Raw genomic sequence first — 26,480 nt, 5'->3', positions numbered from 1 at the left:
GTCAAAACTTCTATATTACAGATTTATGAAGCACTGTAAGAAGTAGAATGTGCTCTTTTAATAGGTATGCATTTTATTGACAGAAATTAAAGCAAAACTTTACAAGAAGCCTTTTATTGACACCCTGTAATAATACACACCGCAAGAAAACCGCAAAAATGCGGCCCTTACGACCTCTTTATTTGCATAAAAATTGGCTTCTTATCGCCCATATCAAATGTAATCCATATACCAAATGAGAGCCCAACACGCGGTCTCTCCAATGGTACTGCTGACATTCACGTTCAATCAACCTATAAAGAGTTAAAGCCTTTTTGTTCCCGCCAAAAGGGATCACTTTGAAACAAATCAAACCAGCCGGTTTGATTTGCTTCGGATCTGCTTTTTTCTTATCAAATGAAATCGACGGTAAAATGGACATTGACCAATGAAATGCCTGTGACGTAGATAGCGATTGTAAACATCGCTGTTTTCATTCCTCATGTCTCTGACCAAGTTCCAAGCTACACACATTTTGCAAAGCTCTCAGACACGCTCTATAACTCAAATTGACACATCTGCTGTTCATGTCGGCCAAATCGACAACATGATAGGGGAAGACAGGACTGATGAAGGATTAGGCTCTCACTTAATTGCCTCATGCCAAACTGTATAGGTCTGCTAGATATTTTGTAGTTGCTAGTTGCTGAGAAAATTTTTACTGTTTATTAACTGTAAAATTAATTGATTTTTTAAATGTTTCCAATTGTAAGGTTTCAATTTTTCTTCCTTATTGCAAGTATATTTTGTTGGTATTCACAGTGAGCAACCTTGGCTGAAACAGCTAAAACATATTGTGGAACATAGCAAGCTTCAAAAACTCCTTGAAGTATGCCCTATGTGTGTGGGTCACAGTGCTGTGGAATTGATGGATAGACATGGGGCATACATTCGCTACCTCACTCGTTGCTTCACCTGTGACTACGCAATAACTTGGTCAAACTCTGACAAGGTTTCCAGTGATCAACCTTATTTGTGCCGCCATATGCTCCACAGCATCACTGCAGCATCACAAACATCGCAATGCCGACATTAAATACATACCAGACATCAAAGTGTATGTCTACATGGGGTAAGTTTTATCTCAACTCGAGTTTCAAATTGTATCAACATTATTGTATTCTATGGTGTGAGGTTTAGATGTTTTGTGATGTGATTTACAGCAGGCTATTACAAGTGTGACAGCTAATATGCTGGATGAGGTTCATCAACACCACAGGGAGAATCCATCAGAGTGAGTGGCGATGCCTGTTTCCACAGCATTGGACATTCAGGTAACATCTTTGTTGTGTAACTTTTTATGCTTAGCAAACTTGATCTGTGGACCGAATGTTTCAATATCGGGTTCTCCTTGTAGCTACATACAGTTTCTACACTTTGTTGGATAACTCTTCCAGCAAGATTGTGGCATGCAAGCTCCTAAAGTGTACAGAAACGTTTTCGTTACCTGCTGTGGAGCTCAAGGGGCGGAAAAGGTGTCGAGCTTATCTAGAAGAGAAAGATCTACAAGTAGAGGAGTTGCTAACTGAAAGACACTCCCTTTGTTATGAAGTACATGCTGCTTTTTTCATATCAAATGAAATCGACGTATAATGGACATTGACCAATGAAATGCCAGTGACGTACATGTAGGTAGCGATTGTAAACATCGCTGTGTTCATTTCTTTTGTCTCTGACCAAAGTCCAAGCTACACGCATTTTGCAAAGCCCTGAGACACGCTCTATAACCAGTGATTTTGATTTACACTTACGATATGGCGAAGTCTTATTCGGCCAATGCGCTCGGGAAGAAGAAAAGATAACGAGTCTTTCCATCTAAAAAGACTGATGACGAGGTTAGTATTATCGTTTTGCTATTTTTTATTAGTAATTTTTTCGATTCAATTTTTAGTTACTATGACTAGTTTTAATTCGGTACTAGAAATCTTTCAGCTACTATCCATTTCATTAGGCTAACCAAACAATTAAAATAGTACCTATTATAAAATATTGGTTATGTATTGATGATACTGAGTTGATGTTATGCTACTTGCTACAAAACATTGGCGTTGAAGGTTTCCTATTAGGCCTTTTTATCAGTGGTAAAGTTAGCTACGGTGCTTCAGTATGCTATATACATCGCAGAATATGAACCCAAAATAAATATGAAGTCGCAGCAGTAAAAATTAATTATTTGCAACTAATAATTTCTAAGCATAAACTATTTTTTATTTGTAGCAAGTTGATGCGACCACAACACCGCCGAGTACATCTCTTCTCTCATCAGCACCATCAACATTTACATCCTATGCTCCAGTTTGTGCTGATCCAGATCCTGCTTCAGATTCTGCTGCTGCTCCAGTTTCTGCGTCCAAGCGCAAGCTGGAGACATTCAGGAAGTATCTTGCTAGCTCATCTATTTCTGCTGGTGCTGACACTGACACTACTTCTGGTGATACCGCCGCAAGCAGTGTCAGCGCAAGTAGCTTTAGGGTAGTGAGCATGGAGTCTTTATATAGCTCAGTATCTCATATAATTTGTTTCGTCTGTTGTACTAATGTAGGGTTAGTTGAGACTGATAAGGTATTTGGTATGTCGCAAATCTGTAATGATTGTAAGACCATAGTTATGTCGCAGCACACATCTCCGAGTGTGGTAAATGGTAAGGCTTATGATATAAATGATAGGTTTGTTTATTCTTGTAAGAGTAATGGGGGGGAGGTTAGGACCAAGCGTGTAGCTTTATTTCGGATTTAAATTTATCACTGCCTATTACGAGTAATTCATACTTCGCTAAGTTAGGTAAGTTAGCTACTGCATGTTCTACAGCTTTAAAGGAGCATCTTAGAATCATTAGGGATATTGTAAAGGCGGAGTATCTAAAGCTTGATTCACGTAGTACTGATGTAGATACTGTAGCTATAGCTGTGAGTTGCGACGGTACATGGCAGAAGCGTGGACATACTTCACGCAATGGTGTATTTGTTGCTATAGATGTTCTTACTGGATATGTTGTAGACTTTGAAGTGATGTCAAACTACTGCCAGGTATATGATAAAGGACCGAAGGATGACAGTGATTACAACGAGTTCTGGAAGAAACACCAAGATGCTTGTAAGAAGAACCATGATGGCTCGAGCGATGCTATGGAGAAAGAAGCAGCAAAGATCATCTGGCAGAGATCTACAACAGGGCCTTTACGTTATACTGTTTTTCTTAGTGATGGTGACTGCATCGTATGATGCGGTGTGTAGTCTGAATGTGTATGGTAATGTAAGCGTCAAGGAGTGCATAAATCATGTTGCTAAGCATTTGACGACTCGTTTGCAAAAAGTCAAAGATTCATATAATAAACCGGCGACGCCTGTTTCCAGGAAAGGCAAGCTTACGGAAAATTAGATGACCTCTTTGCAGTCTTATTGCAACGACATATGTCGGAATCCGGCTAAAATTTATGAAATGAAAAGACAAATTTTGGCCGCGCCGTATCACATCATGTCTGATGCCTCGCACCCGCAGCATGATTATTGCCCTTCTGATAGCTGGTGTTGGTATAAGAATCCCAGCAAGTCGCCTTCGAAACCTGACTTACCGAATGCTATGTTGAGTATGATTCTGCCTGTGTACGAGAAATTGTCAGACAAGAGATTGTTGGAGTGGTGTGCGAATGTGGATACGCAGAATGCGAATGAGTGTTTGAATGTGGAAATCTGGCGAAGTTGCCCGAAGACCCAGTGGCATCGTAAGCGTGCGGTGACAGTCAGTGCAACGATGGCTGTGATGGTCTTCAATAGCGGTAGGCCTGAAGTATTTAGGGTACAAAAGTATTTTGGTTTGCTTGTAGGTGAGAAGTCATTGCCGCATGCAAAAGATAAAAGATGAGCACAGATTGAAGAGAAAGATCGTCAGTAGCAGCCAAAGAAAGTCGAAACTACATCGCAGAGTTACTGAGCAACAAAGACAGCGGCATAAAGACGGAGTAACCTATGCGGCCGGAAAATTTGGTGCCCAAGTCAGAGGTATGGTGAAGTGCGAGTATTATACATAGTAGTATTCAATAATAGTAGACGGAAGTATTTAGATTGCAAATGTATTTTGGTTGTAGGTAAGAAGAAATAGTTGCATGAAAGATGAGCAGAAGTTGAAGAGAAGCATCAGTAAAGACAGAATAAGTCAACATCATAGTAAGGTTTACTTCCTCCTGTAGGTCATAGGCTTTTTTCTTTTGAAAGATTTGAGAAAAAGGCAAATAGACCCTTTTTCTCACATAAATTTTCCCCCATTGCTATATTAGAGTTGTCTCCTTCAAAAGGGTATATTCTGTTAGTAATGAATTGAAGAATATGATATAACAGCTTGCAGCCATCAGTCTAGTATTCAGATGCTCTTAATGCTGCAACAGGCCGTATAGCTTTTGGTTGTGGAAAATATGCACAAATAATATTGAACGCTAGATTTTACATTGTTAGAATATTCTGCAAAATATTTTCAAAAATGCCCTGGCCTAGCTGCATATATATCAACAGAAACAAAAATCAACAACTTAGCCATCAAAGCAAACACATCAGGCTCACAAGTTCTTCTAGTATAAATAGCGCATCAATGGGTGCGCTGCACTGGGTAACCAATTAAGAAATAACCACTATGTGGTATCTGGTACTATCGTTCAGACATCCAACATTGTTAGCACTTGCTAATTCAGCCTGTTATGTGAGTATTGTCTCTTGATGTACCACATACCAATTGAAAGAAAAGTTGAAAAAATAACTTCTGGCCGAAATGCACCAGTTCACTATTTCTTTCAGTACTAGTTTACCTTGTTTATATGTGGTTAATGAGGTAAACATTTATGACATAAGTGCACTAATAAACCTAAACAAACAGTTTGACATGGACATTAATTTCATTTTCTCATTGAAACTTTGCTATAATACCCGATTCAATTTAGTATTTTCTCATTCTTTGGCATTCTGTCACAAAATGGACATCGATTGCAATTCGACTTTGTTTGAAACTCAACTAATAAGTCTTTAAGAAGTGCAGACATGGACAACTGATGCTCTAAAGGAGTACTGTCACAAACGTGCATGCGGCATCTCGGGCACTCGTCTTGAGCTCTGTTCAAGGGTATATTTCTTGTATAATACTAATGTCTCTGAAGAACCAACATTAAAACAGCAAGATTTCTAAAAAATTAGATTACAAGGCGTTACTGCAAGTAGGAGTGAAAGCTGGTGATCCGAATAAATTGAAAACTTGGATTGGGGAACAGGAGGGTATGAACAAATGGCCACCTCTTTGTTACAATGAAATAGTGCGATTTGTTCAAAAAATGGGCATTTCCTTTCAAGTGATGCTTTAAAGAGCTATAAAACCGGAAAAGCATACAGCTATTTCTTCAATAACTGGATCCAGGAAGTGTTTTTCCATGACATCAGAGATACAGATGCCTGCTATTTCAAAAGCACTTGTACACCAAGTCAACGAGCGAATGACATTCCTCATTCTCAGTGGATTAAGGTTCCGAAAAGTAGTGGAGTGGTGCAATCAGCATTTTGCTCCTGTGTTGCCGGGTAAGCCATATAAAAATATACTGAGTTTTTTACATTACATTGCATGTGTGTGCCATTAATGATGAAAGAAGCTATTTAAAGTATATTGCTCCATCTACATGTATATCAAATATGAAATTACATTTCAACATTGCTTAGAAATTCAAGTAATATGTTGATAGTGTGAGGGTTAATTTAAGAGCTTTGGTCATCTATTATTATAATACAATTTATTGTCTATATTAAAATGATGCTCCGCTGACCATCTATAACCAAGCTATACTATTATTACTCTCTTTAGAGGCAAACAAAGATATCCTGGCCAAATGAGCAAAATTTGGTGCAGTTTGGTGCAGATGTTAGAAAACTGAGTTTCTAGATTGTGCATGGGTTTGGTATTGCCATGTCTGTCAAGTTTATTTGGTTTTAGTGTCTAGATGATTTTTAATGTCAAAATCTTTCGCAAAATGTATCAAGTTTGGACTTAACTCATTGATTTTTATGTACAATCAGTGTAGTTCTAAATCTTTTATATAGTATAAACACAAAAGTTAGTGCAACTGAATTATAGTATGTGTGATGTTTATGTCGATGACTGTTGTTCTTATATAAAGTAACTGTTTATTATAACCTTCTGATTTTTAAACTGTAAAATATTTAAAAAATAACAATGGCACATTCAAAACAATAAACATAAATCAGAGATATGGCTCTATTGTTTTATTGAAACTGTTAAGTTAAAAAAAATAGTTAGAATATTAGATTTGTAAATAGTTAGCAAAAATGTGTAACAAATAATGCATTACAGTATTATAACTAGCAACTGCAATATCATGATGTTTACAATTTTAGTCTGAGCCAGACATGCAACCATATAGCAGCCCTCATGTTTAAAATTGAGAGTGCATTCAGGCTCGATATATCAAATCCAGCCTGCACGAATACTGCCTGTGCCTGGAAAGGACCATCTTCAAGAAAGACTGTCTTTATGAAAGTAGCTGATATGAGTTTTAAGAAACCAAGCCACAAATCTGGCAAAGGTTAGTACTAACAAAATTCAAGCTATGTAATCATTGAAAGTTGTATTACAATATTGTCTCAGCACTTGCTATATAATGGCCATAGAACATACGAAAGAATGCTTAACAAAGATTTAAATCAGCTGCTAAATCACTATATTCATAGATAATCACAAACAATAAATGTACAGCAGGTCATCATGTACTACACAACATCTTTTTGTGTTTAAATATTTTAGTTTTCAATTACGTGGTCGCAAACTGTAGCATCAAGGCTACTGACTGCCATAAGTGGAGAAATGGCATGATAATCTGTATCATTCTCTCACTATGCAAGCATTGATTGCTAACTACAGAGTGAAGATTTTTGGATTAGGCAGTAAACTGCTCTACTTATCTTTGTAAATGTCTAATTGTTGATATCATTTCAGGTGGCAAGGAAAAATCGATCAAAAAGAGTACAACTAGCAGGGTAAAGTTTGGGGAGACACTCAATGAGCCAGGTGTCACATGCCATTTCAAAGATTTTGTAGAATCAATGCGGTCAGCAGTACCGACAGCACTGCTGTTTTTGCCAGGTGTACACCACTTATTGTCACGATTTTTAGCCTAATTTGTTCAGAAAATTTTATGACTCTGGAGCAAAATACACTAACTGCAAACCGGTACTGCAAACGACATTAAGTGTTATATAAAATTTCCAAATGTAGTGGAAAAAAATGGCATTACAGCTGCAGAACTTATTTATCTGGACTAGCTGCTGCCATCCTATAGTTGGGCCATGTGTGATTCACATAATCCGTGACAAAATACTTATAATTAAATTTTTGAAATTTTTAACAAAAACAATACTTGCAATACTTTATATACAAATTTCACTGGTTAATAATTTTGCAAGGTACCTGCAGTGATACACCCAACTAGAATCCTCATGTAATGAAAGACATAAAATCAACACTTTTCGAGCTTAACCTGCATTTCAGATTCTTATTGGGAAAGTACTATTTTCCCCGCAATTGTGAAATCATCTAGTACACTTGTTTGCATCTTTCTTCTCTTCCCACCACAAGCTTATCAAAATTACATAATTTGACTACCAATCACAACAGAATACATTCAGGTGTTTAATTAGTCTGCTTTTGACTGGAATAGTAATCACAATGAGAATCATATGTGTATGACATTTTTGTCTTTGTTTACAGGGAAACTCAAAACCAGTGCATCTCAGCCCATTGATGATGACACTATACTGCCTAATGACAATGACTCTCCAGACATTTGGATCAGTTCCATTTGCAGTATTGCTGATGCAGCCAAGACTGTAGCTACTGTAGATAAACTTATTACTAAATGCGTTTTGAGCGATCAACAAATTTTTGATATAAAAGTTTTTACCAGAGGACAATCTGAAAATGAAAATTGGAGAAGACTGAGGAGAGGTCGAGTGACAGCATCGAATTTTTACAAAATTCACACAAGAATGGAGTCCCTAAAACGCAGTCCATCAACAAATTGCTCAAAATTAGTAGAAAGCATCATCAATCCTCCTAAATTGCTACATTTGTCTCAAATATTAAAGGGAGCCAAATTAAAGCCATTAGCTTTAGAAAACTTGAAACTACTGCTACTGCAAGGACACCAAAATGTAAAAATTAATTCTTGTGGTCTTTTTATTCATAAAAAACTGCAATTTATCGGAGCTAGTCCAGATGGCATTTGTTCCTGCGATTGCTAAGAGACTAGACTTGTGGAAATAAAATGTCCAGCTAAAGACGTTGATTGCCTCCCTTACCTGCACATAGTTAATGGAGCTGCAAGGCTAGAACACAAAAGTGCATATTATAGCCAGGTTCAGGGACAAATGATGGTGACAGACATAAAAAAATCATACTTTTTTGTTTTTAAAGAAGATGGCTCTGTAAAGATTTGCCCAAAAATAGAGGCAATCTTTATGTTTTTAATTTGACCTGATTCTTTGGAAGTTGTTCTCTCTTGAGATTATCGATGATTAGTTTGCGGTTGGTTCAATCAGCTAGTTATTTTACAAGGAAGCCAAAGCAAGAATAATTTATTAATTATACAATAAAATGAACACAAGTTTAAAAGTTAATTAAAAAGTTAGACAATGGCTGTTAAAATGAGGAACTGAAACACAGTTGGTAAATACCTGGCGTCGAGAGAGAGAGAGTGTGTAGTAGAAGTCTCAAAAAAATAGAATAAAATGATAATATATGTTCCTCCAGAGGTTAATACAACAAGCTCCCTGGATAACAATGAAGGGGCCATATATATATAAAAAGTGAGGCCACGCCTTGTTCGGATTAAAATGTTTGAGGAATAAGATATACTAAAAATATAACACTATGGTAAATGGGAAATAGCTTTATGGTTGCTTGAAACCATAAAGCTCGGAAAACGGAGAGCCAAGATGGGTAGAGTTAATTTACTTCGGTTAGATAAATTTTACATAGTCATGCAACCCTAGGCGGAGTATTTCTATGTTCATGTGAATCGTTGATAGATGGTCTTTAGAATGTCAGTTTGTTGGTGTGAGGGGTATCTGCTGGTTAAGTAAATCTGTATAAATGTTCGGATGAGTGTCATGTTGAGATCCGTTTCGATCGTGGGAATTCGGATCCGTGGGAACCTTACACCTCCCCCATCCGCCAGTCGAACGGCACGGGAGACGACTCCACACAAGGACATGGTAGTTCGTATTTGATATATATATATATGTATATGGACAATCCCACGATCGTTGGTGATATATAGTTTCTCTGGTACACTCAGGGGTGGCTGGTAAATAAGCGCAGGGTTGCATGACTCCCAATTCGTCCACATTCACGAACTCTACCCGGGTTGGTTATCCGTCCTCCAGAGCCGACTGCCAGGCTAAAACAAAATACACAAACTACAGGAGTAAAAGTTCTCACAAAGGCGAAGCAAAAACTCTAACCAAATGTACGGAATACCAAAAGAAAAACAAACCATATAAGAAAGAAAACCAAAACAAAAAACATAGAAAGCCATAAAAAAAAATCACAAAACCAACTTAGACAAACAAAGATTTTATCCACACACCAATCCACTTCACGTTATTGGCGTACACTTGCCTCGTTAACCAACTGTCCTGGGGGTTGACCTTCCTCTAACCTCCAGTTTAGTGTCAGGCAGGCCAGGTAGATCTAGATAGCTGGGACAATGTAGACGATATAGGTGGTTTGGATAGTGTAGAAGATATAGGTAGTTTGGATAGTGTAGAAGGTTAAGATAGCTCGGATAGTGTAGATAAGGTAGACAGCTGGCGCAGTGGGCAACTTCCTGGTTCTCTGCGCCTAACAGTAATAAAAAAAACAAACAGCAGCACAAGTGTTCCTCCCATATATATATATTTCTTTTTTCTTTTTCTTTTTTTTTATCTGGCAGGGTGGGTGACTTTGGCTGCTACCTCTAGCATTCCTCTTGCACGAGATATTGTTTACTCACTCATTTGGAGGGAGGCGGGTCAGAGACAATGGCTCTCATGACTTAGAAGCCTCCCTCAGTGGTAGAACAGGCCTCATAAGGTCATTGAAGGACAGACATATTGTGGCTATGGGCTGTGGTGGGTCGTAAGGCATCGACAATGTCTGCATGCAGTCTCAAAGTTTTATCTCAAGGTCCTGTCTCCTCAAGGCCAACCCAAGCGGGGAGGGGTAGGAACCTATAACTTAAACCATGATTATGGCATGCGAATGGCCAAAGCCAGGCCTCTTCTTCCAAAAGGTTCCATGGTTAAACGTGTTTACAATTTGTTTAAAATTAAATCCGTTAAGAAAATTCATTCATAAAATTCATGTAATGCAACTGTGCTCAGCTTACTTCCAGTTTCAACTAAAAACATTATTACTATTCAAACCAACAATTCAAATTAATCTCAGTAAAGTATGCTGGATAGGCGCCACCCCCGTCGGTGGTTCGGCAGCAAGGTTTTTGTCGTGTGTCATCCTTTTGCAACTTGCATTCCCGTACCTGGACCCTACGGGGTGCCACATCTTCTCGTTCGTATTCGTATTTGGCCTCCTCCGGGGCATCTCCTTTCCTCCTTTCTTACCACTTTTCGTCAAACGCTAACCAGATTTACCGACAGCCATGACGAAGAGCTACACCGGAAGAGCCGCGAGCCTCCCTCGGCTCCCCTTCCTGCAACGATACCTATCACCTCCCTTCACCCACGCTACTGGGATCTTACGGATCCCCCCCATTTACCACCTCATCAGGTTAGTACTGTTAAAATATTCTACATGTATCTGTGACAAGGGACTACATGGCATAATATAAAGTATAAGGTCATAGAAAGTGGTTGTAGTGGCCCACCAGCTGGGTCACTCGATGAACATAACATGAGTGTACCAGATTAAATTAAAACACGGTCAGGCTGTGGCGATAACCTACTTGTATAGGGTACGCCATTGTGCTACAACATTGATTGGGTTAGAATAGTTAGTCCGGATAATTACTAAGGAGTATTGCCAAAATCAACCAAGCGTGAACGTTCCTACGCTCGCCTTATGAACTGAGTCGAGAGTGTTATAATAAATTTCATGTTTGACAGGTGCAGCCACATCAGGAATAATAAACACAGTGGCATCCGAGACCGGCAAGGCTGCGCAAACAAAGCGCAAAAATCCATATCAAGGCACCATGAATGGCGGGCACAAAGAGAAACAAAGTATAAAGGATAAACCAAGAGGGAATAAACAACGAATAAAATATAAACAATCACCGAGCGTCAGGATTCTACCCCACGTACATAGTTCTACGGATTAAACCATCACCTCTTTTTGTGAAGCATTTTTGTAGCTTCTGATAAGTTTTTACAAGATACAATAAATCAGCATAGCTTTCTTCTATATCCATACTTGTGACTTATTACTCACAATAAAATTTATTTGCATGGGTAGCGTTCGAGAATTCAAGGGTTATACATACAACAAGGGCAAGCAGGCGTAAGCCGCGGTCACTGAGCGTGACGGCATAGCTACGAAGGGCATACAATGCTAAATGGAAATTAGCTAACCAATAGGAAGGGACTACGCTATCGTACGCAAACTCAAAGTTAATATGTATACGCATAAATGATTATACACAAAAAAACTAAAAGAAAAGAGAGTGTCACTGCGTATTGGACCGCAGGTTATACGTATGGTTCCTGGGCTTAGGCTGAGGAGCGCGTGACTGGTTATTCACGTGCCCGTCTGAAAGGGTATTATCTACGTGGCCGTCTGGTGTAGGGATTAACGTTTTGGACACGTAGGCAGGTTTAACAAATTGTGCAAGTGGAGAAGCAGCCCTTTTTAGGCGCTCTAAGTGGACAACAAACTCTACTCCGGTAGGATTACCGTCTACATTCATAGCTTTAACACGGGCATTTAATCCTCTCAAGCCAGTCAAGACATAAGGGCCGTGGAACTGAGACGTGAATTTCTTCACTTTCCCAGGTAGGGTGCGAGGTACTAAGACATAGACTGTATCTCCTACCACATATTTGTGTTGCCTAGCATGCATATCATGGTAGAATTTGTACGTGCGCTGAGCACTTTCAATATTGTCACTTGCCAAACGCCATGCTACAGCTAAGAATTCACGAGTGGTTTCGACAACGCTTTTATCTTCATTATAGGTTTCAGGCAAAGAGGCAGGCACACAGAGATCAAAAGGAATGTCAATTTCCCTCCCGCACTGGAGGTAAGTGGGAGTAAAACCTGTACTGGCATGCTGGGTATTATTATAACTGTGAATGACAAAGGGGGTCAGCTTATCCCAGTCGTCCTGGCATGAGCTGACCATGGTTGCCATCAGATTACTGTAAGTGGAAAAGAAACGCTCAATGAGGCCATTAGTGGCCGGGTGAAAGGGGGTAGTCTCTTTCTTCTCAATTCCCAACAGGGAGGTCAGTTCCTTCATAACCCCGTTCACAAATTCGCCACCATTGTCGCTCAGCAGGACGCCTGGCATGCCTAGTGGCAATATCACGTGCTGAACCAAAGCCTCGGCCACTGTGGCCTTGGCCTTGTCAGGCACTGGTACTGCCACCACGTACTTTGTGAAGCAACACTGAAATGCCAGTATGTACCGATTGCCCTGCTGAGTGACAGGTAGTGGCCCAAGCATGTCTGTACTCACCCTAGCGAAGGGGCGTTCGCATCCTAGTGGCTGGAGTGGGTACACCGGCTTGGAATGAGTTCTCTTTCTCTGATTGCAGAGTACACAGGCTTCCACGAAGGCAGCAACGGTCTGGTGCATTCCCAGCCAGTAGTATTTCTGGGCTAGCCGTCCGAGGGTGCGCTTCCTCCCAACATGGCAACCAAACAAACCGGAATGGTATGCCTGCAACACGTCAAGCTGCATGGAATGAGGCACGCAAAGTAACGGGCGAGTGCTGCCGGCAGGATGGAAGTAGAGCACGTGACCATGGACGGAGTACTTGTCGCGATGTAATTGGAGGTGTCGCTTCTGGGTCACGTCCAGCTGGTGTGGAATGGTCCCGCTTTGTAGGAGGCCGAGAATCTGTCCCAGGAAGTGGTCCTCTCTCTGTCTCCTACTAAAATCATCAACCTCAGTAGGAGACGCATTCAAATACAAAGCGGTAGCGCCCACGAACCCTTCAGTTGTGTAAATGGCTCTGGACAAGGCGTCGGGAACTACATGTGTCTTACCAGGTTTGTAAACTACCTTTAAGTTGTACTCCTGAAGTTTCAAAGAATACTTGGCCAGCCTAGAGTTCTTATGATTTGCTGTCATGAGCCACTGTAGGGGTGCATGATCCGTTACCACTGTAAGGGGGTAACCCAGCACCAGGTGCCTAAAATGAGTGCAAGCATCCACGATGGCCAAGCCTTCTCGCTCGAATGTGCTGTACCTCTGTTCAGTCTCGTTTAAACTTCTGCTATAGTATGCCACCGGATGCAACTTACCCTTGACATACTGGCACAACTGAGCCCCCAGTGCATAACCCGAGCTGTCAGTGTGTAAGAAAAAGGGGAGGCTGAAATTAGGAAACCGTAACACCGGAAACTCGACCAGTCTCGCCTTCAGGTAAGTAAATGCTTCTTCACACTCTTTAGACCACGTAAATGTTCTATCTTTCTTCAACAAGTCTATTAGTGGCTGTGCTTTTTCACTATAGTTACTGATATATGCTCGATAAAAATTTAACATGCCTAGTGCACGGCGTAAAGAGGGTAAATCATGAGGTGAGGGAAATTTGTGTATCTTTTCCACTAAGCCAGGGGCGGGCTCACTGCCTACTGAAGTAAACACGTACCCTAGGTATTGCACTTCAGCTCGTGCCCAAACAGATTTCGCAGGGTTAATTTTAACTCCATACTGGATGAACTTGTCCAAAACATTGCCAATCCGCCTTTTATGCTCAGCATAATTTGGGGGTGAAAAGATTAAAATATCATCTAGAAAACACTGACATTCTACCCACAAAAGATTTCCCAGTATAACTGAGACAGCCCGTTGAAATACACTGGGTGCATTAGTCATGCCAAAGGGTAAACATCGGTACCTCCATACGTTGTTGTAGGTGACGAAGGCTGAGCGGTCTCTATCCTCCTCGCTGTCCAACTCCAATTGCCAATACGCCTTCTGGAGGTCGATAGTTGTGTACAGGCCCTGTCCGGATAGCATCTCCCGCACGGAGTCTTGATGTGGAAGAGGATGACACAGTTTCTTGGTGGCAGCGTTGATCGCCCGATAGTCTGTGCACAGTCGCCAAGCTCCTTCCTTCTTCTTCACTAATAGGACCGGGGATGCCCATGCTGATTGGTTTCCGGGCTCAATTAGACCTGCCTGTAACATTCTCTGAATTTCACGATCCAGCGGTTCTCGCTGCGAGACGGGCAAACGATAGGGAGCTTTCTTGATGGGTAAGGTGTCTCCCGTATCACATACTCTACCTGCTAACCCCGTGATTTTCCCTAAATCATAATCATGTGTGGCGAAAGCTCTTGATTTGGTGTGCAAGAACTTTCGCAAATCATGCTTTTCATTTTCAGTGAGAACCGATTTGGACAGGTCTACCTTGGACACCACATCCTCGAGAGGCGCCCCTGGAGGAGTCAAAACTGCCGGGTCCAGTGTGCACTGGTCCAAAACAACCTCGGCAGGAAGGGCCTCCAACACACCCAAAGGCGTGCCTCGGTACACCACCACATGGTTCTCACTGGTATTAACTACTCGGCACCCAAAGTGGCCCTCGGCTCGATTGACTGACCTTGAGAGGATCAAATCCTCATGTAGATGTCTCGGCTCAAATAGGACGGTGACTTTCCCGCCAAATTCTGAGCAAGGTACTGTAAATTTTGAATCTGTCATAGGAGGGAAAACTAAATCTGTGTGTAATGTGGCTAGTTGTTTACCGGTGTCCACCCTGTCGGTTATTAATACATCAAGGTCACGAAGTGTACGCACCTGGTGAGGATTAAAACTTAGTCTGAGCCTTCCGGAGGTGTATTCAAACCCCACGTGACCAAACTTCTTAAGATTATCTACGCCTATAATAAGGTCGTAGGGACAACTGGCTAGTATCAAGAATAATCCCTTACATCTCACTTCCGGCTCAAACTGTAATGGTGCATACACTTCGCCTATTCCCTTGACTACATTACCTGTTACAGAGCGGATAGCCCTGCAACTGTTCCGTACCCACCTGGAGAGGCCGAGTCTGCTGCAGAGCTCCTGGGTCATGGTACTCACCTGGGCTCCAGTATCGATCAGGGCGTCCATCGGGGTCCCGTTCACCTTCAAGCGGGTCAAGGACAGGTGTGAGGAGGAAGAGCCACAGAGGAGGTCATGTACAATTGGAGCGAACCTAGCCGACCGCCTGGGGCGGCCCCTCCTGGGTCTCCGAGTCGGACGTGGAAGCGTTCTTGACGGGTCGTCCTCATACAACTCACTGGTTATTGGAGTATCCTTGCGGGAAGGAGGATGAGGCGGAGCCGTGAGAGCCATCTCAGCGGGGTCCTCCGCCTCAGCTGAGTCCTGGCGGATTTCCCCAGCGCCCTGCTGGTTGACCTGCACCGAGAGGTTAGTACTTGCTCCCGAGCCATTAGTGCCACCACCCCACATATAGTTATTTAGCCTCTGCTTTGGTTCCTTCAACAGAGACTTACAGCGAGTACATGTTCTAATTAATAGCCACAAGGTTTTTATTGTTACAATGATACAACAAACAAAAATCCACAATTGTTTTAGGTCTACTTCTTTTAAATTTGTTAGAAAAGCAAAAGTTCCCTTTTTAACTATGGACCGGGCCATGGTTCCAGCCTGTTGCTGCGGGTCGGCATGTACGTGAGAAGAGATGCCGAGATATTCGAGAACGGCTTTTTGTTTTGCATTTTCTCCCTGCAAGTCATTTAAACTATATTTGTGTCCGAATTCCTTCCAGTCATGTAAGACAAGATTGTGAATGATGGTGCCATTAAGTGGGAAGGCTGTCGATGAGTAGTTCAGAGAGACCAGATTTAGTGTGTCAGTTTTACCTATTTCTGTCAGTGTGCCGGTTTGGTGATGGTAGAAATAAGCCTTATCGCTCAACACCACAGGTATTTCCACATCTAAGGCACAGTCGTCTGAATGAGTGTTTCTGTAGAGGATATGCGTGTGCGTGTCCATGAAGAGAGTCATGTTTTCGTCATTAATTATGACTGTCATTGGGATTCTGTCACTGCAGGTGTCTGAGGCGATGATATGGTAATCGTCTACCGGCTCACATGGATAAGCCGTAATGAGATTTCCAGTTAGTCGCGCAAACAAGTAAGTTTGTTTAGTCAACAGTCTAGTAGCTAAGGTGGGGTTACCTGCTAATGAAGTAGTTAGTAGTTGGGTCGTAGTTTTCATGTATTGGCAAGTGGCAGCAAGGGCAGCTCGGAACATGGTAACTAGGTTATCTCTCATCCTCCACTCCACCGCTTGCAGGCGGGCATTCAGCTCCGAACTGACCACCAGACCCCCTTTAGTTGGCTCTGCCTCCCTTCGTCCTCTGGACTGGGGTCTCCTCACGGCGATCTGCTGGTCAGATATTTCGAGCTGTCCGCCACACTGCGCACTCATGGAGAAGGTGGTGTTTCGGGTGAAGGTCAGTGCCAATTCACCATCTTCCGAGAGCCACGTATTAGCTTGCGCTCGTCCGTCGTACTTCCTCTGAAACAGAAAGTCACATGTCTCATTTTTGTCCGGGGTCCACATTAGAAAAGACCCGTCCCTAAGGCTACATGTACCTTGCTCGTAAATACAGTGTGACACTACTCCAACCACGCTCTCCATAGCCTCGCCATCCCCATGTCTCTTTAAGACTATGGTCTCGTAGAGGTATGCGTTCGAGGCCGTGAAGGAGTAGGTCTGACAGCATTTAAAGCCGGATATGTACCTGACGTCAACCTTATTGTCGGTCTTGTAGACCCCATTTGTTTCAGTCATTGCTCCAAAGTCGCTCGTTTTTTGGTCTCTCATTCTTACACATGAGTCAAAGGTCACAGGCTGTGTTTTGTAGTCAATGGTCTTTTTTCGATTACCGCCTACAAAATTTGCGGAGGAAGTCACCAAGGTCTGTACTACTTTGCACACTATTGCGTTGGTCCGGTATTGTGCATGGTTCTGTCTAAATAGCTCAATAGTCATGGGGGTTGGTTCAGGTATCGGGTCAGCAGAAGGTAGAACACAAGTTGGGGTCTCAGGTAGTCTAAACCGAGCAATTGGGTTCGACGTACGACAGATCATAGGGGTAGTGGCCGCACAAGTCGGTAGGCAAAGGAGTATCAGTACGGCATAAGTCCTTAAGAGTCCATCATTCAGTCCGTTCATAATCCCTATCAGTCCATTGGTCATTGTAATCCACATTGAACGGGAGTTGCTTCCCCTCTTAAGTTTTATGTATGTATTTGTCAGGCATGTCATGATCAGTATAAGTAGAGTCAGCAGAAATGAATATTGATGCTTACTTGTTGTAGGTGCGGAAGGAGGGTGTCCGGGTGCCTGCGTTGCTAGCAAGGCTTCCGTGCTAACCTTTACACCACCGATGCCACCCTCATCATTCGGCTCGGGCCGCAGGTCCACGACCTCAAGAAAACTGACATCAAACACAGCACAGTTGTTAGCGGTCCGAGCCCGCCCTGAACGCTGCCCATGCGGAGGTCGGGAGGGTCTAGCCCCCGGCCCGCGCATAGGAGCGCCCGGCGTGTTCGGGTTGCCAAAAGGAGGCGGGGGCTCAGGAACCATGGCCTCCCGAGGGGGATAATACGCCGCTCCCTCAAAGTAGGAGTCAGGAGGCCGTACCTGGCGCGGATTCTCCCAATCAGGTTGGTAACCGCGAGGTGGCTCCCACTCCCTAGGAGAGTGATTAGTTAGCATACGGTTAGAAGGGTGTTGTCTCTCACCATGGTTAGGTTTTCGGGAAGGACATGTCTTACGGAAATGTTGCAAGCTACCACACTCAAAGCAACCCTTCTCCCTACGGAGATTTTGACTCTCCGCTCTTTTAGGGGTGAATCTCCGATTTTGGGGTATATCAGCCATACCCATGCTATCGGACGATTCATACCCTTCACCCCGGCCGCGCAGGGTGCCTATAGCCCTCTGCCCAGTCTCTACACTGCAAGCCATCTTGACTATCTCATCGATAGCCTTGTCAGAGACAGTTAATAAGTTTTTGCGAATGTTATCTACTAGGTTAAGCTTGAAATGCAAAGATACAAAGGGGTCTGACAACGGGGTCCCACTAGCAGTAACAACTTTCCTAAACCGTTCGTAATACTCCTTTACAGACTCACGGGGAAGTTGTTTGGTCATGGAAATTTCAAGAGCAGCTTGATCTGACCCTCTACTTGCCCCCAGCTTTATCTTCATCTCATTGCACAGCTCTTTGTAAGTAATATTTCTATCTTTACGAATAATTTCGTCGTAATATCCTTTTGGTATGCTCAATAGATAAAAACCCAATACTGCTGTTTGGCTTTTGTCTGGCACTCTATTGAAAATACAACAGGTTTCAAATTTTGACAGGAATTCGGGCCAAGTCAGATCACCCGTCTCCCCCGCAAATCCCTTCAATGCAAATTTCAACCAATCCCTGGGATTGCCCCCTGTGTCGTCAGACCTCTGGGTAATTTGCCGGGAGTTCCCAACACCAAAATCACCACCACCACCATGCATCAATTCCCCTTCACCAGTTAGCCCAACACCACCAGATAAATTAGAACCTACTTCAGATGGCCCTCCTAGCTGCACGTCCTCATCCTCCGATCCTTCGAGGCTTGTCAGGTTCTCCCGTCGGCGGGACCTCCCCATCTGTGACTCCTCCTGATCGGTGCGGTGCAGGTCGCGAACCTGCCTTACCCGCTCGCGGATATCTCTTGACGTCTCGGTCACGACCCCTGCCAGGGAGTCCACCAGCTCCTTTGCTCTCTGGCTGGTCCTCTCCTCTGATGCCTGCAGGTCGGCTCTCAGCTCTGTCATCTGCTGTTCCTGTTGGGATGCGGCCTGTTGCATCGCATCCCTAAGTGCCGTCATCATCTCCTCTCGAAAAGCCTGGATGCTCTCCACTACTGCCTGTTTCACTTGTTCCTCAGCCATTGTGTGTATTTACCGTTATTGACTTATTAAGAAATTCCAGTTAAGTATCCGAATCACTTTTTAAGCAAGTTAATTATCTATTCATTCAACTTATTAACCCAACAATTTATGTTACTACTAACCCAAATTCTATTTAACTCAAAGGAATATTATTATTCTATTTACTTTTATTGGTCCCGGGTTTCGGCACCAATGTAAAGATTTGCCCAAAAATAGAGGCAATCTTTATGTTTTTAATTTGACCTGATTCTTTGGAAGTTGTTCTCTCTTGAGATTATCGATGATTAGTTTGCGGTTGGTTCAATCAGCTAGTTATTTTACAAGGAAGCCAAAGCAAGAATAATTTATTAATTATACAATAAAATGAACACAAGTTTAAAAGTTAATTAAAAAGTTAGACAATGGCTGTTAAAATGAGGAACTGAAACACAGTTGGTAAATACCTGGCGTCGAGAGAGAGAGAGTGTGTAGTAGAAGTCTCAAAAAAATAGAATAAAATGATAATATATGTTCCTCCAGAGGTTAATACAACAAGCTCCCTGGATAACAATGAAGGGGCCATATATATATAAAAAGTGAGGCCACGCCTTGTTCGGATTAAAATGTTTGAGGAATAAGATATACTAAAAATATAACACTATGGTAAATGGGAAATAGCTTTATGGTTGCTTGAAACCATAAAGCTCGGAAAACGGAGAGCCAAGATGGGTAGAGTTAATTTACTTCGGTTAGATAAATTTTACATAGTCATGCAACCCTAGGCGGAGTATTTCTATGTTCATGTGAATCGTTGATAGATGGTCTTTAGAATGTCAGTTTGTTGGTGTGAGGGGTATCTGCTGGTTAAGTAAATCTGTATAAATGTTCGGATGAGTGTCATGTTGAGATCCGTTTCGATCGTGGGAATTCGGATCCGTGGGAACCTTACAGCTCAAGTACGTTTGAAACCATAGATTTTGATGAAAAGTTTTGTTTGGATATGCTTTCGAATATTCAGCTGTTTTTTGAACATTACATGGCACCTTATATGATCATTAGCTCACCAAAAAAAACACATTTCGATTAGAAACTTTGTGCTATGTGAACAGCCATTGGACTATTGAAGACAGTTGGAACATTAAACACAGTAACTATTCATATTCTAGGTATAAATTGTATATATTAGTATATTTTCATCTAATGCATATACAATGTGTACTGCATGGTTTCGTATACCATACATGTCTGACACATGTTTCAAATACAAAATGCTTGAAAAAAAACTATTTCCCAAGATATATATATATATATATATATATCTTGGGAAATATACATTGCTACCTTAAACAAACGCTGTGAACTAGTTTCCACATGTAGACATGCTGGCAAATTCCTTTTAAGCAATTTTAAGACTTAACTTTTAAACTTCTGCATTGTTGAGGTTTTAAATCGTGTTGCTTGCTAATGCTAATTTTAATCCTACGTATCAGTGGTGTATTTAGGTATTTTAAGACCTACGCTTTTATTTCCATCTATATATAAGTCGTTTTCAGTGCTAACAATTTTATCTGATGATTATTGCATGGCAATATGAAACTATTAGTAATAAAGTTGTTTTAAACTTAACTTTAACTTTCATTTTTACCCAATTTTACATCGCTCTATTTTAATATTGAGCACTTTCATGCAAGAGACTGTTCATACTGCATCTACTGTATACACGAGCTCCTATCGTTGAGCACTTTCTCAGATCTTGCTGTTATGGAAGCTACCAAGTTTAGTTATTCGACCAAGAATATACCTATTGCATCAGATCAACAGTACATCAAGAAACTGATAGAAAGAACTGAGGACTTCTGCAAGCGAATGCGATGGAAGGCCTTCTTCTATTTACACCCAGAAGCAAACACAAGCAAGAAAAACACATACGGTTTTAGATCTCGTAAATCACCACCACATATTCCAGACCTGTCTACTTTTGAAACCAAGCTAATGTGCATGATACGAAACATCAAATTTAGAAAAGTTAGATGTCAATTTCAGAGTAAACTATCCAGTGATATTCGTGATAATATCACCAACTGTGACAAATTAATTGTACCAGCTGATAAATCCAACAACTATTACAAACTGGAGGTGGACAACTACAAAACCCTGCTTAAGAACAACATAACAACTAATTACAGGAAAGCAGACAAAGACACTATCACAGGTATCAATAGCGAAGCCAAGACCATTACAGACGAATTAGATTTAAGTAACAGAATCAACACTATTGCAGAGAGGGAAGCTTATATCCCTTTGAAAGATCATAAGGCTAACTTTGAAAATAATCCAGCATGCCGTCTGATTAATCCGACCAAGTCAGAGATTGGCAAAGTTAGTAAGATCATCCTGCAACGAATCAACAAAGACATTAATCACAAACTCGAAATTCACCAATGGAGGAATACTACAGCTGTGTTGAACTGGTTCAACAAAATCCAGAACAAGAACAATTACACATTTATAGAGTTTGACGTGGTTGAATTTTATCCTTCAATCACACAACAACTGATGAATGACGCACTAAATTTTGCATCCTCCGTTACGCAAATATCAGAAGATGAGATAAACACTATTATGCACGCCAAAAAGTCATTGCTGTTCAGCCAAAATACACCATGGCAAAAGAAAACCTGCAATGAGTTATTTGACATTACTATGGGAAGCTATGATGGGGCGGAATGCTGTGAGCTGGTTGGAGCCTATATACTCAAGCAGATCCAAGATGAGATAGGCAACACTTTCGGTTTATATCGAGATGACGGCCTAGGAATAACCAACAAGACCCCAAGAGAAGCTGAGAAAATCAAGAAAAAACTCTGCTCTATCTTCCACAAGAACGGACTACGCATAACTGTATCGGCGAACAAAAAGGTGGCCAACTTCTTAGATGTAAACCTAAACCTGACGACCGGTATACACAGAATTTACCACAAGCCAAATACACATCCACAATATGTACACGCCAAGTCCAATCATCCACTTGGAGTAATAAACAATATACCACTAGGTATAAATAGGAGACTGAGCAGCTTGTCATCAGACAACTCCACATTTACCACCGAAACTGACATATACCAGCAGGCACTCAATCTAAGCGGACACAAACACAAGCTTGTGTTTCAGCCTGCCCCGACAAACAATGCGCAAAACAGAGACAAGAATACCAGACGAAGACCGATACTATGGTACAACCCGCCATTCAGCAAAAATGTAGCTAATAACATCGGTAAGATTTTCTTTAATATCCTGGACACAGAGTTCCCTAAATCGCACGCTCTTCGTAAGATCTTCAATAGAAACTTTGTGAAATTAAGCTACAGCTGTATGAACAATGTGAGCAGTATCATTAGCGCTCATAATACCAGATTGCTGCAGCATCACAATGAGACCCCTATAACTACAGAACCAAGAGAATGCAACTGCCGACATAAGAATGGCTGCCCACTACAAGGAAAGTGCCTGAGCAAGTCAATTATATATAAGGCGACAGTCACCACCAATGATCAATCTGCGGACGAACATTACATAGGATTGACTGACACCACATTCAAACAACGCTATTACAATCATATGACAACCTTTAGAAATGTAGAGAAAAGATCAAGCACCGAGCTCAGTAAGCACATATGGACCTTAAAAGACCAAGGCATAGAATATAACATCAAGTGGAGCATAGTCAAAAGAGCTACATCATACAACAAGACCACAGGCAGATGCAACCTATGTCTGTATGAGAAATTTTATATTATATACAATCTACATTGCTACCTTAAACAAACGCTGTGAACTAGTTTCAACATGTAGACATGCTGGCAAATTCCTTTTAAGCAATTTTAAGACTTAACTTTTAAACTTCTGCATTGTTGAGGCTTTAAATCGTGTTGCTTGCTAATGCTAATTTTAATCCTACGTATCAGTGGTGTATTTAGGTATTTTAAGACCTACGCTTTTATTTCCATCTATATATAAGTCGTTTTCAGTGCTAACAATTTTATCTGATGATTATTGCATGGCAATATGAAACTATTAGTAATAAAGTTGTTTTAAACTTAACTTTAACTTTCATTTTTACCCAATTTTATATATATATATATATGTATATGTATGTATGCATGTACGTGTATATAATTTTACTTGTGACAGCAAATGATCAGTAAAACAGTGATAAATCATGGCTAGTTAACAGCTTCCCATACTGATGTTTCTCTCAGCAGCAACTTCATTCCGAGACATAACAATGGGGCCGGTCATGTTAGTGATTGCACAACACAGTTGCAGTGTCATTACACATTGGAAGATTTATGGGTATAGTTTGAGCAAGGATTCGAAATTGTTTCACCCTTCTTGTCACTCGCTCTACATGTATGCGTACATTTGCAATCAATTTTCCTCGTGCAGCAGGTGGCATCACCAACCCCGCTCCACGCATCATCAGCAACTCCTTAATGGTAAACCCTCTATCAGCCATGACCTGATCTCCTGGCACAAGGTATTGTGAAAATGAGCTACTCGCTACCACATGCTGGTCACTTGCTCTCCCATCCTAAAGCTCTGAAATGTACATGATTGATCATTGTGGAGCAATAGCAATCAGCAGTTTTATAGTATTGTGGTGCTTGTAACTACTCCATGTGGCCAGCTGGCACCGCAAATCTGATGGAGTTTGTATAAGCAGTTCTGTGCAATCTACTATACAACGTAAATGTTTGAAATGACCGTATTCATTAGGTAGAGTCATGCCAATCTCTTGCGTACTGTAGAAAACTATTAGAGGCCTGAGAATTGCTGCCAATAGACCTACCATGCTGCCAAATGTGTGTTACCCAGTTGGTTACCCCGTGCAGCGCACCCATTGATGCGCTATCTATACTAGAAGAACTTGTGAGCCTGATGTGTTTTCTTTGATGGCTAAGTTGTTGACTTTTCTTTCAGTTGATATATATGCAGCTAGGCCAGGGCATTTTTGAAAATATTTTGCTGAATATTCTAACAATGCAAAATCTAGCGTTCAATATTATTTGTGCATATTTTCCACAACCAAAAGCTATACGGTCTGTTGCAGCATTAAGAGCATCTGAAATCTAGACTGATGGTTACAAGCTGTTATATCATATTCTTCAATTCATTGCTAACAGAATATACCCTTTTGAAGAAGACAACTCCAATATAGCAATGGAGGAAACTTATGTGAGGAAAAAGGTCTATTGTCTGTAGTAGAACTGTCGCAGAACTACTGAGCAACAGAGACAGCGGCATAAAGAGCAGAAGTTGAAGATAGCATCGGTAAGATTGACTTTCTTTTGCAGTTGGTTGGGAATATTCTCTTGAAAGAGTTGAGAACATTTCCATCCCTCTGCTGAAGTAGGTCAATAGCATGTCGCAGAACTACTGAACAACAGAGACAGCGGCATAAGGAGCAGAAGTTGAAGAGGGAACCCGTAAGGTTTCTTTTCTTTCGCAGTTGCTTGGTTTTATACTGTTGAAAAGGTTGAGTAGAGAATTGACCAACTGCTGAAGTAAGTCAACAGCACGTCGCACAACTACTGAACAATAGAGACAGCGGCATAAAGTGTTTTTTTCAAAGTTGTTTTTCTCCAATGTGCTTTTTTTGTGACTCCATGTGCTACCGGAGACTATAGAAAGAAGATATGATATATTGTCATGAGATTTTACTTGTATATTCAGAATTTTGTGTAGAAAAAAGTGATAGTAACAGATTTTGGCTAAAATCAGCACCTTTTTGTTATTCTGTAAATCATAGGTCAGTCGTGTCATATCAATCAGCATAAATTTTTTTGCTAAAATTTTTTTTGTAATCGTTATCAAAGTTCTGTTTCTATAGCTGCTAGAGGCACATTCTCAGCTTCAACTTGACACCAAGAACAAGCATTTTGGTATAGCAGCTGATTCACAAAATCGTCAAATGTGAAGCTGTAAAAATATGTATTTATATTTATTGATGGACATATCTCAAAAACTGCTGCATCAAACAATGCTTTTTTGTGTGGTTAATAAGTACCTAGCTTCCAAACAGTGTGCAAAACTTCAGCTCTCTATGTCCATTTTCAGCCAAAATAAGTTTTTAAATCATGACATGATTTGAGCTTAATTGATAATAATTATAAACAGAATTTTGGCTCATGTGGTTTGTATTGGGGATGAGCTAAGCACCGTTGTGGATACTTGCAGCTAACATTTAACCTGAACAGGTGAGACTATTGTACTTCGTCTTAAAGGTTGACTTGCAACAAAATTCACATTACAGTTATTTGATATCAAAAGATTCACCATGTCTTACTCTGCAGCTGCATCGTAAGTGCGAAATATTTAGAAATGTGATTACAAGCTCTCAAAAGCGAAAATTAATCGCAGCCATCGCGAAAACGCCGTAGACTGGAAAAGAGTAAAAATGAGAAAGGATAACCACGATTAAAAACAAACGAGAAAGAAAAAGATCAGCGGTATAATTGTTAGTTCATAGTGTAAAAGAAAACTATAAAAACTCAAAAGTGATATAGAAAAAAATCCGATCTACTATCAGAAAAAAATTAATCAGTGAGTGCTCAGAACACCAACGGCCAACCACAACTTGAAACAAATGTGGTAGCAAGTGGAGTTTAAACTAGAAAATAAAGGAGGCAATAATGGGGCAAAAAGAAAAGGTAATGTTGGGTATCTAGAGCAGTTAGGGAAAACAATACAATTCAGGAACATTGAATTCTAATACAAAATAAAATGCCTCAAGAATTCAACTCTGGAGAAAACATGCCCGATATTACATCATTGGATGGGTGCAGCATCAAGAGCTTTCCATGACCAAATGGAGGCCTGCAAATTTGAGGACTCTGTCAATAGATATGCGAGACATGACCATCGATAAGCAGCGTGAGCAAAGGAAATCTACCCTTTAGCAACTTTTACAACTCTATGCAAACAAAACAGTCATCAACCATCTGCACGGTTTCCGCAGAAATTTTCTGTGCCAGTGGCAAAAACGAAATTATTCGCTGAAGGTTATCTTTCCAGCACAAAGCGTTCGGAAGCCACACATACTCTGTTGTATATGCAGATGTCTCTCGCGCACCTGACTATGTTTTCACACAGATAGTTTTTGAACAAATAACATCAAAGACAATAACATGCCTTATTACATAACCTCAATTAAGGTTTTACATGCACAGTGAATACCACTAATCTACTCAAAACTATAGTAAATCGCTATATTAAAATCAGAATACACTATGCT

General features: G+C 41.0%; 1 protein-coding gene, 1 long non-coding RNA gene and 1 pseudogene across 2 annotated transcripts; 2 read left to right on the top strand and 1 right to left on the bottom strand.

Moving 5' to 3' along the window:
• Positions 1 to 3,513: 3,513 nt before the first annotated feature.
• On the top strand, positions 3,514 to 8,324 carry LOC137390922 (uncharacterized). The gene is made up of 6 exons (XM_068077237.1): positions 3,514 to 3,777; positions 3,863 to 4,030; positions 5,434 to 5,591; positions 6,423 to 6,610; positions 7,021 to 7,167; positions 7,792 to 8,324. Exons 1-6 carry the CDS (start codon positions 3,514 to 3,516, stop codon positions 8,322 to 8,324), a joined length of 1,458 nt encoding a protein of 485 aa, XP_067933338.1.
• A 2,538-nt stretch (positions 8,325 to 10,862) lies between these two features.
• On the top strand, positions 10,863 to 14,366 carry LOC137391069 (uncharacterized). The gene is made up of 5 exons (XR_010978101.1): positions 10,863 to 12,069; positions 12,252 to 12,316; positions 12,834 to 13,290; positions 13,524 to 13,666; positions 14,163 to 14,366. It is a non-coding gene; the product is annotated as an uncharacterized lncRNA (long non-coding RNA).
• Positions 14,367 to 23,377: 9,011 nt separating this feature from the next.
• Positions 23,378 to 23,972, bottom strand: LOC137390921 (uncharacterized; annotated as a pseudogene).
• Positions 23,973 to 26,480: the final 2,508 nt, after the last annotated feature.

This window comes from Watersipora subatra, chromosome 3 (assembly GCF_963576615.1).
Source record: "Watersipora subatra chromosome 3, tzWatSuba1.1, whole genome shotgun sequence".
Taxonomy (NCBI): Eukaryota; Metazoa; Bryozoa; class Gymnolaemata; order Cheilostomatida; family Watersiporidae; genus Watersipora; species Watersipora subatra.
This window is presented reverse-complemented; position numbering and strand designations above follow the sequence as displayed.